General features: G+C 44.4%; 2 protein-coding genes across 5 annotated transcripts in view; one reads left to right on the top strand and one right to left on the bottom strand.

Annotated features, from left to right (window-relative positions):
* The first annotated feature begins 6,026 nt into the window (after window positions 1–6,026).
* On the top strand, window positions 6,027–7,941 carry id2a (inhibitor of DNA binding 2a). The gene is made up of 3 exons (XM_086126840.1): window positions 6,027–6,513; window positions 6,607–6,668; window positions 7,276–7,941. The coding sequence occupies exons 1-2, from the start codon at window positions 6,142–6,144 to the stop codon at window positions 6,661–6,663; spliced, it is 429 nt and encodes a 142-aa protein (XP_085982966.1). The 5' UTR covers window positions 6,027–6,141; the 3' UTR covers window positions 6,664–6,668; window positions 7,276–7,941.
* Window positions 7,942–9,305: 1,364 nt separating this feature from the next.
* The window catches only part of kidins220a (kinase D-interacting substrate 220a), a 45,584-nt gene continuing 36,233 nt past the window's right edge, over window positions 9,306–18,656 (bottom strand). For 2 of the 4 annotated variants that reach the window (XM_086126827.1, XM_086126828.1), the window contains 7 exons: window positions 18,424–18,540; window positions 16,039–16,071; window positions 14,513–14,629; window positions 14,282–14,380; window positions 13,184–13,402; window positions 12,142–12,363; window positions 9,306–11,767 (listed from right to left, as the gene is read on the bottom strand). In XM_086126827.1, coding sequence (XP_085982953.1) covers window positions 10,988–11,767; window positions 12,142–12,363; window positions 13,184–13,402; window positions 14,282–14,380; window positions 14,513–14,629; window positions 16,039–16,071; window positions 18,424–18,540 — 1,587 coding nt within the window. In that variant the 3' untranslated portion in view covers window positions 9,306–10,987. Of the gene's footprint in view, window positions 11,768–12,141; window positions 12,364–13,183; window positions 13,403–14,281; window positions 14,381–14,512; window positions 14,630–16,038; window positions 16,072–17,412; window positions 17,473–18,423; window positions 18,541–18,656 lie in introns of all 4 variants that reach the window. The other 2 variants (XM_086126830.1, XM_086126829.1) reach the window with 2 other exon arrangements.

Here is an 18,656-nt window from a genome sequence, read left to right as displayed (position 1 = left end):
AAATAATTTGGGTTGATGAATGAGATTGGACAGATTGTAATAAAAATCCGATACCAGTCCAGTCATTTTGGCTTGAATCAAACTCAATACAGATTTAGTGGATCGAATTGGACCATAGCTTTTGCTCTTTGTTGAATTGCTTGACAGATTCCACTATTTACCTTGCTGAGAATAGCTTTTGCACCCCTGCCCACATACTCGAATACTAGAAACATGCCAAACAGTTCTGCAATGATCCAAAAAGAACTTTACCCCAGAGGAATGAGCAAACTTGATGGATTCGAATCAATAATAATCAAATCGACTTGCATGCCACTGCTCAGTTTGCGAACCTCCTCCCGGTCTCATTGTGCTCCTTGAGAACTTTTCATTTCAAAAGTGACTCGGCTTTTGTAACTGAAAAGGCTGAATTGGGTCTATGTTGGGGGAAAGAACAGATTAGGTGTCAAAAGACAGCAGAGAGAGAGAGGAGAGAGCGAGGGAGAGAGAATGATGACGTGCAGGGCAGATAAGATGAAAGAAGAGACAAAAGAGAAAGTAATGGGGATATTAAGTGAAGGGGAAAGGCGGTCTGTGTTGCCGCTGCTTGGTCTGATCCTGAGCTGTGAGCCGATGAGATGGGTAAGGAGGAGGAGGAGGGGTGAGCGATAAGAGGCCAAGAGGATTATGGCCGTGAGAACCTTTGTTGTTGTGATGCGCTCAATGATCCACCTGACCACTTCAACGTGCTCACTGCTGCAAATCTGCATGGGAGGCCACAGCAAGATGTGCTGAATGGCCGCTGTGATATTGCAGGCAGTTCCAGTGGCTGAAAAAAAGGGAAGTGTGATGACACGCATTAAATGGCTTGGTTTGCTGGTTCTCGGTCCTTTTGTTGAAGTGCGTGGAAGGGCGTAGCGGAACGCGTCAAAGAAGAATCAGTGAAAAGCGAGGGTAAATTTACACTCACCATCTCAAATGATCAGCAAGCTCTGCAGAAGCCTGATAACGATCCTGATCATTTGAATCGGGTGTGTTGCGGGATAGAGGCCCTTGAGGACCGGAGTAGGTGACCTTGGTCTACGACAGTGGTACACCTGTACAGAGCTGACTCTGCATTTCGGGCAGATCAGTTACATGTGCCTCACCGGGTCAGGCATATTTTTAAATATTTAGTTTAGTTTGAATTACCAAGGAAGAAAACATTTTGAGCTTTGTTCGTTCCGTGACCAGGCTCAAACTCAACTTCACTGATCTATCAAAATTACATTTCCCACTGAAATTAATTCAAGAGTCCAACGTGATAACCAGCGTGTGGACAGGGGCCATTTTAGAGCGCCTGAACTCTGCCCGGCAACAAGAAATTTGGAAAAAATATGCCCCTCTCTCCAAGGATCCAATTAGCTTTTAGAGTCTAGTGGTGAAAATATATCCTTCAATTCTTTTGTAGAAGTACTTTCTTCACTTTTTAGAACACTGACTTGTATGGCGCAGTGAACATCAAACCTGTATATAAGAACGACACATTTGGCACAAGGCGGAGAGAAGCATCAGCTAGTGTGCTCTGTTTCTGCTAAAACTTTTGTGCTTCCTACATGAACTCTCTCTTCCCTCTATGTTATGGAAATAGATGGCGATTGGGTAAGAGCGAGACACGTTGTGGTTTTATGGCAACATGGGAAACAGAATAAGCAGCAAGAGAGACTTTGTATTGATAAAAAAAGGAAAAAAAGGAAAGGAATGTGTGTTCTCTTTAACCATACGGATGAAGTGCAAGGATGCATTGATGCTCTATTTCGAAGCCTAACTACTGTTGCCTGTGTTTAGTGATAATAACAATGTGGGGTGGTGTGTGACTCAGGTGGCATGTGATTGAAATGCTACTTCTGCTTCTACAAAGGACAGCAGATTCTTTGTCATCCTTCATTGCAACGATGTGTACTACACTGTTGCTACTGATCAGGTTATGAAAATAAAATCAACTTTTATCCTTCTGATCCACTGCTTAAAGCAACGGTTAGGAATAAATTGATGTGTGTGTGCGTGTGTTTCATTCTCAAATTGCAGCCTTTGCGAGTTGGAAATTGCATATTCTACTACACAGCGACGTCAATTTAAATGTGATGAATTGTTCAGCCCAAGTTACAACGTGTCTTGAAATAAAGCTGGAGATTTTTGAATCCTTTCACTGCACATAATTCTATAGAAATATTAGCCACGAATGTTAGAGCTAACATGACTTGACAGGTGTCCAGGCTGGTACAGCAATATTCGAACATGGTGACAAACTGAAGAAATAACATTCATGACATTACATCTTGAGATATCCCTTTTCTGAGCATTTTGCTCTCCAGCCAACAGCACAAAGCAGTAACGCTAGCACAGACGCTCGCCCCAACACAACCTGAGAGGTGTCCAGGCTGGTCCATCAATATTTTAGCGCACTGAAGCAGGTGATGCGAGGTCGCCACGACAATAAGCAAGATGCTATTCACCCCCGTGACCAGCTTGAAGTTGTTATTTCAAGGGGATGAATGCCAACGCTGTCAAGAACAGCCCAGAGCCGTTAGACTTGTGACCATAGAGGAGTTCTCATAACCTCATTTCAGGTCTCAATTCCCCTTGGAATAGAGGAAGCTGACCAACGGTACTGTGGGATTGAAACAAGAGCAAGGTCACTCGAAACCTATCGCGATCGCTTCTTAATCATTTGGCTTGATCGTTTAGGCTAAAGCAGCCCAACCGCTATTTTTTTGTCATCAAGACAACAAGAGTGTATAAATGACCAACGCAACACACTGACCGTTGCACCCTCCATCAATCAACGGACATCTCCGCCCTAACACAAGCCAAACATGCGGTACTGATCTGACAGGTTCCATATTGCAAACCAAACTGAATTGCATTGCTTAGTGAAAAGTTTTCGAGTTACCATGACCAGCCTGGCTCTTGCCAACCATGGTGATGCCTTTGTCTCCCTGTCCAATCTGGCCAACTCATCTTTCCCAGTGCCTCTCATTTTACAACAGAGAGTGAGAGTGAGAGAGAGAGTGAGTTCCATCTAGATCACAGGACAGGATGGGGGAAGGACACGCTTTAGGTCAAGGCTCGAAAGTGCATATGTGGAGCTATTTGCAGCTTATTCAATGTTTTGACCAAAATCATACATTGACAAATAAAAAGTTTTCAAGCAAGCAAATTCCTGCATGGATCTGCAAATTGTCTCTTTTACAAACCACACCTAATTAATCAGCCAGTCGGGGATGGACCAGACGCCATAACATGCCATTTCCTTTAAGATCATGATCAGGTGTAACAATACTGTACTTATTTCACACTTTTTTTGATCAAAGTCTGGAAACTAAAAGTCTTTCATCCATCCAGTCTCTGAACTGCTTTTCCTATGGAAAGACTTTCTCTTTCTTGCTTTAACATTGCAGTTTTTCCATAGTTTCGTTTTTTAGTTTGAATCTTAAAACTGCACATTTTGTGGATTTTTTTTTGTCACAGCAGTACATTTTTTTTCAATTCTCTTTTGTAGTTTTATGCTAAGCTGCACAATTTTCATTTTGTGTGTTTTTTTTAAATCACTATTCTTTGACATTACGATGCCACATTTTTTCTGCTGTTGATGGATGAATGGATAGATAGATAGCTAACTAGCTAAATAACTAGAGAGATAGCTAGATATTCATTCAATCATTCTGGTCACAGGTGTATAGCGGTCAACCACACGTCCTTAGGGTGGTTAAGCATTGCTTGATCCCTGACAAGCATGTATACGTTTTATGTATGTTAAATATACTTCAGATTCTAAGTGTGTTTTATTCATTTCTATTAAATATTAGTTTTTAATACCCTCCTTAACCATCATCGTCATTTCAATTCAAATAATGACTTTAAATATTGCCATCAACATTACAAATTGCAACCACAATATTTGTAAAGGCATAAATTACAAAGAGAGAGAGATAGAGAGAGAGAGAGAACATGGAGTTTTCTGTGTACCGTACTGTACATGTTTATTGACCATTTTGAATGAAGTGGACTTTAAACACGCTCTACTGTTCCTTAAAAAAGTGATAGTGTAGTGAGAAAGAGAGAGAGAGAGGGGGGGGGAGAGATACAGAGCGAGAGAAAGAAGAAACGAGCAAACATAACATTCCATCACTTATCACTGGTCCAGAGTGTGTGCGTGTGTGTGTGTGTGTGTGCGTGTGTGTGTGTGTGTGCGTGTGTGTGTGTGTGTGCGTGTGTGTGTGCGTGTGTGCTTGTGTGTTCGGACCTCGGGTCGATCAGCTGAGAAGAGTCCGGCCCTCCTCCGATTTGACACCCGTAGTCGCCATGGAAACCGCCTGAGTGGCGCCTCGAGGGGCTTGTGAGGGGTCTTGTTGTGAATCCAGTGACGTCACGGCGGCGCCAGATAGTCTGCCCGAGAGAGAGAGAAAGAGAGAGAAAGAGAGAGAGAGAGAGAGAGAGAGAGAGAGAGAGCGAGAGAGAGAGAGAGAGAGAGAGGCTACTGATGATGCTCTTGCGCCAGAATCCTACCGTCTCTGCTTCATGTAGTGAGCGGGTGTCGCGTATGTAAACGTCGTTTTACGATGACACACGAAATTTCGCCGTTCCAAAATATTCACCGCAATTCTCCCTTCACAACAGCCGTAGGTTGGTGCTTGATCGACTATAGCGCGTTCCGGACATGCGAACTATACACACACGCTCAGGTTCCGTCGCCGCGGTAGGAGCGAGACCCCCCAATCGAGTAACCACCCTTACAGTATTTATAACACTGAATTTGGTCAGATTGGTGGATGTATGCGCGTCATAAAGATTACTTGCAGCGACGTAAACTTTCCTGCCTCTTTTTCCTTAAATTGTTTTGTTTTAATTATTTGTTGAAGCACGTTAAATTTAAAGCTAAAGGTAACGTACACCTTTAGAAAGATAATAACGCTGAGTTTTGATTGGCATTATCAGGAGGTATTCATTTAACGGTATTTTTTATTGTTGTGGAGCTAATTTGCATTACTGTACAACCGCAGTCCATTATGCTGAGTATATTGGTTATTAAGTATGGTTAAAAATTGTATATATAGTGACGGTTTAACTAATGTGCAAACCGCATTAGTTGTGAGCCGCTCTTGTGTTAAAACTCACTGGAGTGCAGGTGTACCTAATAAAGTGGTCGTCGCGTGTATACGCGCTGTCGTATTTTCTGTGCAAACCAATGGAAAGCGTTTGTAAATAGCACAACATTTACATGTACTAGCACGAAATTTAATCTGGTGAAAAATATACGACGACTAATAATAAAATGTGGTGGACCTGCATCTTGCCTTTTCCTTCACAGAAAGTTCACACCGGTCCGGATTTGCGTGGATTAATCAGACGCGCCTGGTCTCGTTTGGGGCTAACCACAGAAAAATATTCATATGCTTTCTTATTTATATTATTATTATTAGTAGTAGTATGTCTAAATGCCCGCTGTCAAGCGCACACCCACGCACGGCAGAGAGAGGGTTCAGAAATTCACCGCATGTGCACTTTTATTGACGGACATGTGTGAATATAGCATATAGGAGGTATGCAAAATATCTATTCTATATTGAAACGAAGGCTAATAAAAACACACATTGACTTGCCGAACACTTTGGATGTTTTCTCAAAATTTTCCCCAAAGTTGTTGTTGTTTTATAGGGTGGTAAACCGGTCAGAACTGAGGGGGGGGGGCAAAAAGGTCTTTGTGCAGTTATTGGCCACACCTTGTCAAAGTCAATCGCGAGCCTTGTGCTGCATTAATTCTCTTGATCACAAACAGGTAAGAGCTTAATTTTCCAAATTGCCCACCCGAGCTGTCGAGGCTGCCCTCGGGGCCCCGCCTCCCCGCTCGCGTTGCCACCGGTAACGATGCGGAAGAGAGGCGGAGTATTGATCAAACAGCCAATGGGAGGACGAGCGTCTTTGGAGTGACATGTCAACTCTGGCCAATCGGTGCTTGGGTTCTGCCTCCCTTTCGGCTGTCGACCTCCCGTTTATATAAAGCTCACTGCCTCTCTGTTAATCCAGTCCGAACGACGACCGCCTGACGATATTGGACTTAAAAGAAGCAACACTCGAGAAAAACTCGCGTGATACTCAAATTTAACTTTGAAGAAAAAAAAAATGAAAGCAATAAGCCCCGTTCGTTCTTTCCGAAAAAACACCACCGCTTTGTCGGAGCACTCGCTGGGTCTGTCGCGGAGCAAGACCCCGGTGGACGACCCGCTGAGCCTGCTGTACAACATGAACGACTGCTACTCTAAGCTCAAGGAGCTGGTGCCCAGCATCCCGCAGAACAAGAACGTCAGCAAGATGGAAATCCTGCAGCACGTCATCGACTACATCCTGGACCTGCAGATCGCGCTCGACTCCAACGTCGCTCTGGGGACGAACCTTCATCACCCCGCGCGGCCGGGCCAGGGGGCTCCTCCTCCAGCTCCATCCCGGACCCCGCTGAGCACCCTCAACACGGACATCAGCATCCTCTCGCTACAGGTACGAGCCACTCCTCGCCGGCTTCTATTATGATGCTTGTCGCGGCGAGGAAATAACGTTTGGTGCGCTCTGTTTTTGTTTGTTTGTTTGCAGTCTCCCGAGTTGCCATCCGAGCTGACGACAGATGACAGCCGGACTCTGCATCGTTAAAGGCGGTGAGTAGTCTGGACTCCTGTCTGCTCACGCATGCCGGCCAAGTACAAGGTTTTTTTTTTTCCCCTCCGCAACCCAATCACCAGCAACATTTGTTCCGATCGCGTCTCAATATGCTTGCGCATCCTGTCCGCGAAGATCCCAACCGTACCATATGTTTACTTTTCATGCATTAAAACATTACTGCAGTCAAACGGATGCACTATATCCACTTTGTCAGGCTGCTCAGGGGTTAATAAAGTAGCAGTTGTCAGGGCCGTATTATAGCCTCTCGTTTCTATAATGAAGGGCATCTGTAAAGAGAGGAAAATAATGGCTGTTTTGGATTGCTCGCTACTACCATGTCTGCACATAATTGGTACAAGAAGTGGGTAGGCGCCAGCTGAGCGGCAATTACGATGATTCTTCCCCAGATTGGAGGCTAAACTTGTGTATGTGTGTGTACATCTGGAGTGCAGGGTTTGCTTAGTATTGGGAGTGTTTGGTTAAATGTTAAAAAAGTGTGCGGCTTCCTCCCTGGCGCCAGTCTGTCCGGATCTCTCTCTGGCCTGTTTGCCTTTTTCTAAACACGCCTCTCTCTCTCTTTCTTTTTCTCTCAATCTTTTGCAGGTGTTTGGTCAAGACAAGTTTAAGAAAAAAAAAGAATCTCACAGGACCTGGGGAGCGTACAGGGCTTCCTTCCCTTTCCTTGGGAGGGGGTGTAAAAAAAAATCCAACCACCTCTGTCCTCCTCCAGGCCCGCTGGATTATTTTTCCTCCCTCCATCATGAGAGACTTTGCTTATGGGACAATCTTTATGATGTGATGTGCTTGTTTTCCCCACATTATTATTATTTAACTTAAGATTTTTTTAATTATTATTTGTAAGTCCTTTCTGGAAATGGAAGGCACGTTATATTCCCAATTGTGGGAGGAAAAAAAATGAGATTATTGTCATGAGGATGATTATAATTCCCCCATCCTTCCTCCTCTTATTCTCCCTTTGTTGAAGTCTTCGCTTTTTTTGCGGAGGTGGGAACTTGGTTATATACTGTAAAAAAAAAAAAAAAAGTTTAGTCTTGTCTTGTCAGGATTGTGGGCACATGAAGGACTGGACGTTCTTTAAAAGAAGAAAACTGAAAAAGAATGACACGTTGTGAACTCTTCTCGGGAGTTTATGTATAGTTGCAGGCGTTTCTGCAAAAAGTGTAATGTTGTACTTATGATGAAACTTTTTATAAAAGTAATGTAAATTGTACCTTTTTTTTTTAATACAAAATTAAATCACAAAAGCAACCTGAGCATCTTTTCATTTTGTGCGATGGTGAAATGATGTGATGGATGTAAGATTGAATGTGTGAAACCGACGGCTTGGGGGCCTTCCCGGTGCACCAAAGCAATTGATGCGATCCACCGCCGTAATCCCAAAATCGAGGAACTGATTGGAAAAACCCAAAACATTTAACCCACGAAGGCTCATTTAATATACTTGTACGATTATTTATTTTTTGGTGCACTTTGGAGACATGCCCACTATGAAAGCTCCTCTAAAAAAAAAAAAAAAAAACCCAGAAGGTCCCGATCAAAGCACAGCGATGTGACCTAGAATGGTGCAAAAGCAGTGCGTCACTCTCAGCAAGGCAAGCAGCACCTCAGGGCGCACGCTTGCATAAAACGCTGTCGGACGCACTGACTGCACCTTTACCTCCTTGGGTGCCATGTAGCGTAAATAGGATTAGATGGTTTCGCGTGACAGGCTGAGACATTAAAGCTAAAAGGGTTGTTGGTTGTAATGTTGGGGGGGGGGGGGCGGTACACAATTATGGAAATGTAATTTTGAATGGCAAATGAGACAGTTGCAAACAAATTGAGTAAAAAGAAGCACATCAAGGCTTTGTTGACATAGCGAAGTCCCCAATTTGATACTTAGGAGACCGGCTAACTTTTTAGGACTTGTCAGGAACATGGCTCACCTCATGAACTTCCACAATCCAATGCAGGCGCTGTCCCAGAAATCTGAAAATGACAAAGTGTCAATCAGAAAATGTGTACATTTGGATACGCTAACATGCAAGTGTACCTTCAATTGCTGTTGTATATTCCGTTTCATTCGGCGAGTGAGCTCGAGCCTGGTTGACTTTGGGCGAAAAGTGTTTTACACCCTGGTTCTAAGTTGGCAGTCAATCGCAGGTCACATATAGACAAACAAGCATTCACACTCATACATTTGGAGAATTTAGAGTCTTCAATGAAAACATGTTTTTGGAATGTGGTAGAAAGCCCACACCAGCAGGCAGAGTGCATGCGAAACCCAAACAGGAAGGCCAGAAGTTTTTTAAAAAACCGAAGATACAGAGGTAGAAACTTTTTACGTGATAAAAAACGGATAAGCTGCTTAAAAACTCTTCAAAGTACCTTATTAGTGTCCTCAAAAGAACCCTGTGTGTACCCCGTTTAAAAGGTGGGGGAGGGGGGGTCACTGAGAAATTTGACAGCCTGCGTCTGTGCAAATAGCACGTAGTTTGTATGGAAAGTGCGCCATCTATCGGACTACCATATAACGACGGCATGTGCTTCTTGAGTTCCCTCATCCTTTCGACGCAGTCAATTTGAAAGATTAGATTCTCCTGCATTGAAAAGAAAGAAAAGCGTCACTCCAATGGCTTGAACATCCATTAAATGTGTATTGATTTAAATAGTGAAACAATTTGACAAAGTTAAGGAAACAGAATCATATCAGAACCCTCAAAGATATCCAAATACCTTTGACAGAAGAATTGTCCACTACTCCACATAACCACTGAGGTAAATATCGATACCAGCAAACACAACACTCTTTGACATGTAGCATTCCATCACCACACAAACTAGCTCTATGTAACAAGTGCCACAATGTCACAACAACTGCACAATTATCCATTCTGAATTTGGACTTTTTTTTCTCCCAATGACATTTTAAAACTCAGGTGTCAAAATGCAAATGCAGGCGCAATTAGGTAATATGATAATGCTGTAGCCACACACCGAGTCCATAAACAAACACAATGCAGCTCAGCTTCTGGTTCACTGATGTCATAGCCTGCCATATTCCAGTTATTTATTTATTTTTAGCAGGGTACAAATAGAACTTCCAGTAGAATTCAAACTGCCTCTCCCTATGATGTGGCATGTGTTGAAAACAAGTTTGACGCCTTGGTTTTAAAAGTTCCATATTATCATTAACAAGATACAGCTTCTACAGTTCCATCCTAACAGACTAAATTCTACTACATACATTACAGGCTTGAAATAAGTGGTTTCACATCACATTTTGCAAGTTAAAATTCACACTTTGTATCCATTACAACACACTGACTTGCAAAACTGAGGATCACAAAGTTTTCTGCGGAGATGTGAGACGGTCCCAAAAAATTGTGCCTGGCCAGACGAACGCACATTAACGTGCCGCAGCACGCTTATGTCACTTATCACTGGGAAAGAGGTCAGTGGTAAGCTTGGTGCTACATACGCCACACTAGTTAGCGAGCAGCAAGCTTTGGTTGGCTAGCTAGTGCGCTAAACATGTTGCGATGTCGCTCCTAAGTTAGTAATCATCCAGCTACGCTTTGGTAAGTCTTGTTTTCATCAAGGGATGATGAAGACAGATGGAGAAGCCATGCTAATTGCTATGCTAACCTAACATTGACACGGAATCGTGAAACACTGGAATTCAGTGCTTGGGTGATTGAGAACACGTCACCGACGTCTGGCTGGAACCGCGTTAAATGAGGAGAGAATACATCTTTGAACAGCAAGAGTCAGACGATTTGATAAGTGTCTCTAGAGAAAATGATAAACTATGCTACACAGCTGAATAGGACTGAAATGGGAAATTATGTTATGCGTACATCAGCCGGGAGGAGCGGCTTCCAAAATTAAAAGTATTGAGTACTGAGTTTTGACTTTTGAGATCTGCACATTAAATGTTCTCAAAATTACATTACAGTAGATCTTCTTTATTTAAAAAAAAAAAATTGCTTCGCTAAAGGACAATACAACCAATTGAAAAATACTAAGTTTAAAATGATATTCATATTTGTCTTTGAAATTGCCCCAGTGGAAATGTTTCCGGGCATGAAAATATAGTTTACTGCGCTTGACAATGTATGTTAAGGAAATAAAAACTTGTTGATTATAAACTGACACCAATTGTTTCTGTTGTGGTTTAACATAACCCTTTGACCTGCTAAAAAGTTGCTCCTCAAGCGGTTTCATTAATGAGCAAAACTGCTCCTCAAAGAAAAAACGCTATTCTGAGCCTTACGAGACAACACTGATTACTGAATTAGGATTAGAAACAATCTCAAAGGGTGCTCTCCCTTTCGTCTCCCAGGTTGATGGAGCGCAGGTTCTGGTTGTGGTGGACGGTGGCGGTGGTGACGGTGGCGTTGTCGCTGCCCGGTGAGATGATGACAGCAGGCGAGGAGACGCTGGTGGGGGAGGTGGCGAACTGTTGTTGTTGGAGGATGCTGTTGTTGGTGTTGGAGTTGGCGTCGCCGGTGTTGTTGTTGAGCGTGGTGTTGCTCTCGCTGCGGTTGAGGTTGCTGATCCCGCCGGGAGGCCACCCTTCGTCCGGGCTGCTCGCCATCAGGCTGGCCTCGGAGGCCGCCTCGGAGCAGATGGACATACGGGCCGCCGTGGCGTCCTGCAGGCTGCTGGGGAGGAAACCTCGCTTCTTCACCAAACCCTCCAGCTCCAGCTCCATAACACCTGACCACGCCGCTGCCTTCGCCAAACCGGGTTCTCCTGCTGCCTCCTCCGGGGAGCTCTCAGTGGACTCCTTTGGATCCAAAATACCTTTGGTGAGGAAATGTGAGGATTTGGCTTTTGCTTCTTTTTGGAGGAGCGGCGTGGTGTTGTCGGCCTCCTCCGGGCTTGAGTCATCGTCGCTGGACAGCTTGCGGACGCGCGACTCGGCCGTGTTGTTTCTGGAGCTCGTGCTGTGGTCCAGCTTCTCATCCTCCTCGCTGATGGGATCGAGGAGTTGGCCATCAGACCCCGAGGGAACGTCTGTGGCGTCAGACGCCTTGGAGACTCTCTTGACGAAGGACTTGCGGCCATCTTGGTCCGCTCCTTCCTTAGCCTGTCAAGTGGGAAAAGAATTCAATGAGAACATGAAAATATACAGAAGCATACTGATTGGATGGGCGGTCTCTGGAGAGCGAATTCTTTTCAGCATTTGGTGCCAAAGCACGCAAAGTTAGTAATTAAGTAAGTAGCAATGATCTCTCCGTTCCCACTATGATGTGTGAGGCTCAGTCCACACATACATCTCCTGCTGTTGACGGCCATTCATCCCATTAGAAGTCTGAAATGCAATCTCCTTGGGTGTACATTTGAATTTACATGTCGATTATCTACTGCACATATGTACAAATCTGCACTTCTTAATATATAATAACTCATCTTTCTTGTAACAAGCTAACTGTTGCAGTGTGCTTATGACTCTCCACCAACCCCTTTATCGTCCGAGCCGGCTGCCTGGAGGAAGGTCGATGGCTGGGGCTGCACAGGCCTCTCCTTCGCGCCGCCCGACACGTCCAGCTGGGCCATCTGAGCAATGTACTCCTGGTAGGCGTCGCGGTATTCTGCCTGCTGCCTGTCCGTCAACCTGCAGATGTTGTTGGACGATTCTTGCGAGTTGAGGCTGGACATGCTTGTGGTGCGGAGATTCGCTACCTGGCAACAAGACAACGAAAAAAAGGCCATATTATGTACCATCTACACAGTCGAATTTGAAACGATTAAACAGCTGCATGGAAAAAAATTCAAATTAGTGTTGAATTGACAGTATGTTTATTATTGTGGCTGTAATTTACAGTGGTTGTAGGACTACATTAAACTGACGGTTTCGTTCAGTTTTTGTTAGCATCTGCTCCAAGGGTGAGGCATCACTGTACATCAATGCAAATTAGCACCACACAAAAACAAACAAACAAACAAACAAACAAAATCTTTACTGTCATTGGGAATTACTGTGTGGTATGTAACTCATTTCATTGTGCAAGTTGGTATTCACATCATCATGTCGTATCAGTGGATATTAACACAACTAATGAATTAAATACCCAAAATATGAAAACAGGAAATACAGCAAACAAGTGTGACGATGAATGTAATGGACATTTCAGTGTTGGTTATGCCTATAGTTAAAACAAGGGTTTGCTGATGTATCAGAGATTTTGCAAATCCAACCTGAAGGTGAAAATATTAACCATGGGGCCCCTTGTGTGCTTTTTTTCAGTCTGCTGATACACTCCGGAACAGCGCTGACTTCCTCTGGTGTGCTCTTTTCTCACTCTATACTACATGAATAAGGTACATGCGGCCAACGAAGAGGACTTTGTGGCTTTGTGACAGATTTTGAGAGTACGACCGTGAATGTCCCATTTAAATATGCTTACGCCGGAAAAAAATTGTTGACAAAATGCACACCCTCCTGCACCTGATCATATCTTGTGGTGTTTGCACATAAGCAGCTGCCAGAGAGAGGACTGACCGGCCACTGCGAGTTGCTGCCGTGTCTCGGGGGCTCTTCTAGTCCTGCTCCACTGAGCTCCTCGAAGCTCAGACTGAGGCTGAAGGTCCCTCCCTCCTGCTGGGCCCCCGACAAGCGCCTGCCGGGCTCTGCGCTGTACACGCTGTTGCCCTGCTCACTTGGAGCTCGCGACTCCTCCTCGAGCAGAGCCTGGCTTTCGGCATGCCGTTGTTCCATCACCTTGGGAAGAAGAGTTTGTTAACTCAACACAGACTCCCAAGTGAGATCACTGTGACATACAAACAAACATGTAACAAGGCAACAGGAAATAGCATGCAAGCAAGACGGGGAACTTTGAGCTGCTCCTTATGAGGAGTCACTCGCTGTCCACTCATCCCTGACAATGACCTCCCTTCATCCAGATATCAGTTGGCCATCATCGACCAGATGGCTGAGCTGGCTGCGTCCTGGCAACGCAACACTGGTTTAGTGCACGAGGCCGTACAGACGCAGCACTTTCCAGCTGCTCCGATGTGAGCTGAGCATCAGATGTTTGCTAAAAACACGACTTATTAGGAGGCTGCAACACGTGTTTGTAATTCAAGGCTTCTCGTAAGACGGGTTATGAAATCTCAATTCCAATAGTTTATATTAGTACAGGATGTGATATTACAAAATGCGTCCAATCTCTTTTGGGAGGAAATATGAGAGGATACTCTATCGCTAACTGCGACTGGGTGACAATCAGTCCCGGGTATATATTAACTCTTGCCCAAAGGCAGCTGGGATTGGCACCAGCTCACCCATGACCCTAATGAGAACAAGCACTATAGAAAATTTCTGGATGGCAAACATCGGTAAAATTGAAAAGTTTTTCCCTCTCAATAAAGTGATTGAGGATGAGGCATTTTTTGCATCTTGCTCTCTCAATCAACATATAAATACTAATATGTTGTACTAATATCGTATTATGAACTCATGAATGGTTTCCCTATTCATACAATTTTGTACACCGCAGATAACATTAAATATTTGTTCAGAAATAGTTCTTCCCAACCGAATGCGGGTGTCACCAATATGATGCGCGAAACTGGGCATTAGTGAAAACTAGGGCCTCACCATTCCCCTGAAGAGCTGCCAGTCACCAAAGTTCATATCCATCTCTTTCTTCAGCTCATCCAGGTTGCACTGTGCCAGGACGCGTCCGTTTATGTTAGCCTACAATGTTCAAGGACAATCAAATGAATGATGGGATTAGTTTTAAACACACAGATTAAAAAAATGAGAACCATGAAATGCATCAAACAAAGACTCCACATGTTAAGCTGAGAATGGTATTGCCAGACGCACCTTCTTAACGGTGGCAGTGTACTGACGCAGCATGCTGGCGTCGATTCCATCGATATGTTTGAGGAACTCGCACACCGCATCTGTGCTCATTGAGCTGAGCAGGACAGCTGGGGAGGCCTAGCAAAACATGCAGTCATAATGAGAAGGACACATTCATGGCGTCCGCGCGAGTCCAGCTTACTGGGGCGGACCCGGCCCGGCATGTTAGTGCACTCTTAGTGCATGAGGGAAAAATCAGGTCTCTGTGGAGGAGAGAAACTCGCCGGCCTGTGGTGAGGATTCCACACAGTAACTCCCTCAGTCAGTCACACAAATTAAGGGTAAGAGCAAACAAAGCTGCCAACCAATCCAAACAGCTACACCACTTTGTTCTTTTTTAGTGTGCATATGCTGTACAAGCACATAAATTGTATGCAATGTACTTAAGGGACGGAGACTGGGAGTCTGAGTGGTGCTGGTTGAGCAGTTACTACATCAGTAATACCAGAGGCTGTTGATGAGCGAAGATCACCTCCATTTCGCCACACCGCATCCCCTCTATCTAGTTTAAAAGCACAACTCTCGGTTCTTTATCATTCCTTTCACTCAACCACCCCTGTATAGACTCAGGACTCTCTTTTCCTTCGCCCTGCAACCTGTGTTTATCACTCTGATGCCTAACGGCCACCCAGGCTTTGTTTCGGATTCCTGGACAGAAGAGTGTGGCACTTAATAAGATGGCGAGTGGTGTTAGACAGCGGCGATGGACTGTAGTACGGCGGCGGGCAGGAGGACAACTACTGCTATTCGTGCGAAACTGTTAGTGCAACTAGGGGACAGTGAGTGTTTTACGTGACGTGTCTATTATCTGATTGTACACCATGCACGATATTGATAAGAGCGTGTGTTAGTTGAATGTCTGCTTGGATGCAGATTAGGGTTGCAGCGGCATACTGGTTTCACAGTCTGTATGAACACTGATGGATATCACGCATCGTGCGCATGATGCAACTTTGTAAAAACACCGGTGAGACGAAAAACGAGAGATCGAGAGACACAAAAGTAGATCTATTCGAAAAATCCCAATCCGCCCTTGCTGTTTTCTCGAGCCAATCGGGTTCAGCTACAGATGGGATTTTTTTTCTTCCTCCAGCGACAAAGTTATAAATCACAACACATCTTAAAATTTGTGAGGCACAAGATATTATAGATAAAACTTAAAATATCTCAAAAACGTGATGTGCTAGTGGAAAAAAAATCTGTGTCAGATATATATTTAGGGACACACAAAGGCATCCGTGATTAAAATTTTCAGTTGACCAGAGTAATTGTTTGTAGTTTGTAAAAATGACCAATATTTCCAGTTGTGTACCATTATTAATCTTTAATTCCCACTGAAAATTTGACCACCCCTTTGCAACCTGAATTTCCCCCAGCAATAATCCAATAAAAACTGTTATTTATCTAGTTTTCATCCTGTTCAACTGTCATACCATTGCAACCCCACTGCAGACTGGAAAAAAAAAGCATTGAAACCATCAATATACCTGCTTTGATTTGTAAGGCAGTGACCTTAAAAGCTTGATAAGGAGACAAAAAATAGCAGACGGACATATGGTCAGACAAAAAATACACATGTACAACGACATGAGGCCAAGGGGTGCACCTGTGGAAAGAGGTGAAAGAAGGCAGAGGCAGAAATGAAGAGGGGGGGCTGGGGAAAGGCAGAAAGGCACAACATGAAAGCACAGGAAGGACTTTGGAACCGGGCAGGCGGCAGCCCCATTCCATCCTTGCCAGACTGGAAGAGACGGGCTAATGGAGGTGGAATTATTACACAAGTAGATTTGGTTTTCACAGCTTTTGGGGCTCAAAATATTTGCAGACAGAACATCTTACGCCCAAGACACATGAGAAACCCAGTTGAAGAGAAGCAAAGGTTTCGATTTGGGCACGGCCGTCAAATCGGAGAGAAAAAACACACACACACAAATATCAGAGGGTGTGTCCAAGTGTGTAAGTCTATGTGTTTGTGTGAACCGGGGTGTGTGTGATAAGACTGTAATTACAGCTGCGCTGAGCTCAGGGCAGGGCAAGAAGGATGGGGAAGAGGAAACAGAGCTCCGCACGAGCGGAAGCGTCTTGGTAAGGAGATAAGCTTGAACAGCGCTGGGCTCATTGTCACAGTGTGTGTGTGTGTGTATTGCTAGTTGCTCTGATGATAATCCCCGTAGACAGAGGAATCCACATTCACACTTCTATAAGCTCGGCAATTATACTGGGCTCGCCCCGCTTACATATCCAAAGAATTACACATAAACGAGGCCGTGCGCAAGCGCATCTCAACATTCGCAGATTTGCGGGAAGGGATAAAATGGGCTGATGCGCATCGGAAAAGCCGTAACTAAGGATGAAACCGAGGGCACTTATACAGCGGTGGAGACAGGACAAAGGCGCAAGAGGCAGATGGAGGTGGAAGGGAAAAGATAGACAGAGAAGAAATATTCTCAGTGCTCTATATTGAAATCTGCCATATAGTGCAGCTCCTTTAAATGCTTGCTGGCGCCAGGCTGATAAGTGGCTTTGTGGAGCCGACGAAAAGTCTTATCATTCATTTGTTCCAATAGAAGCTTGCTCTCTTTGAATGTGTGGACATCGGAGTGTCTCACGCGTCCCTACGACACGTTGGATAGAATGGTTCCTCTGTGTTAAAGGTCCCAGGCACAAACGATTGGGGTCTGGGAACGAGGAGTCGAATAACTTTTTCAACATGCACCGAAAGAGCATGTTTCAGAGACTAACAAGGCATGCAATGTTCAGCATGCTTGAGGTTTTGCAAGTTCATCAGCGAGCAAATTATTAGTAATAACAAGCTACATTTTTTGCAAAACTGGGGTATGCTTTGTGGTTTATTCGGTTACCATGGAGGGGTCAGAGGGACAGGAGTGGAGGCCTTCTCTTGCATCCTCTGCTATAACTTCCTGACATGGGCACAGAATACAAACAAGGGTTGTGCAGAGGATCGGGTCTAATGGACTTGATGGCCATTTCTTCTTGAAATAACCTTCGAGGACTTGCAAGTTTATTGAGAGGGGGGAAATGTGAGACCTTTACACTGAGGAGACGATAGTGGAATTAAGGGGACAGGATGGAGGGATGAGCAGGTGAAAGACACAAAAATCATAGGACTACAATATTCACAAACTCATTTTCCACTGCACGGTACCTACTCAGGTTTGCCAGGTTCGCTCTACTTGTCTTTCACACATTTCCATCGGCAAAACTACGTTCCAAGCATGTCAAGTTATCCTATCTGTGACACACAAATCTCCGCTCACTGGTCAAGCAAAGGTGCCATTGTCACATCCTCACATACCAGCTTGCTTTGTTTCACCTTTGGCAGCGGCATTATTATACTCCACAGTCTCCATTTTGCTGCTGTGGTGCATTTTCTCACTGCGCTCAGTCTCCTCTTCAATGAAATGCGTCGACCAACCGTGAAGAGCAGCCACCGGGTGCAAAGTTATCCAGGAGACTGTTGTGGGCCTCCATTTATAGTATGTTGTTTGTTCGTGTGTCTGGTGCCATTGGATGCATTCAGTGTGGTTTGTGAATTCCTGCCGTACTATTTTTGAAGTGGAAAATAGAACCAAAAATGCTGAACCAGTACGGTGTAGTGGAAAAAAAAAAGGTAATATGGTCGGGTACTATCTTTAAGCCCATCCTGGTCTGTTAATTGCTGGATGAAATGTACGTAGAAACCATCATATAGTGATGGCAGTGAATTCGTTGCACCAATTTTGGTGTTTTTTTTTTGTTTGTTTTTTTTCGACAGCAGTAATGACTGATTCATCATCCTCTCACAAACGAACTGACAAAATACACAATTAACATTAGGAGAATAGAGGTCTGCTTTTCAAGTGTGTACTTACAAGTCCACCAGTGATGTCCTTGGTGTGAAGAGGATGCTTAATGGAAGGGTGCATGGTTGAGGGGGCATGATGGGGGTAATGCCTTGGCAGGTGATACACATGTTGGGGGAAATAAGGCTAGGGAGGCAGGAGGAGAGGAGGTCAAATGAAAATCATAGGAGGGAGCTAAGGCACACAAACAAAAACAAAAATAAATGATCCAGAGCAGGGATGGGCAACTTAAAAAATGGTGG

Source organism: Hippocampus guttulatus, chromosome 13 (assembly GCF_054856545.1).
Source record: "Hippocampus guttulatus isolate MCC_2025c chromosome 13, RoL_Hgut_1.0, whole genome shotgun sequence".
Lineage (NCBI taxonomy): Eukaryota > Metazoa > Chordata > Actinopteri > Syngnathiformes > Syngnathidae > Hippocampus > Hippocampus guttulatus.
Note: the sequence above shows the minus strand (reverse complement) of the source record. Positions and strands in the feature narration are given on the sequence as shown.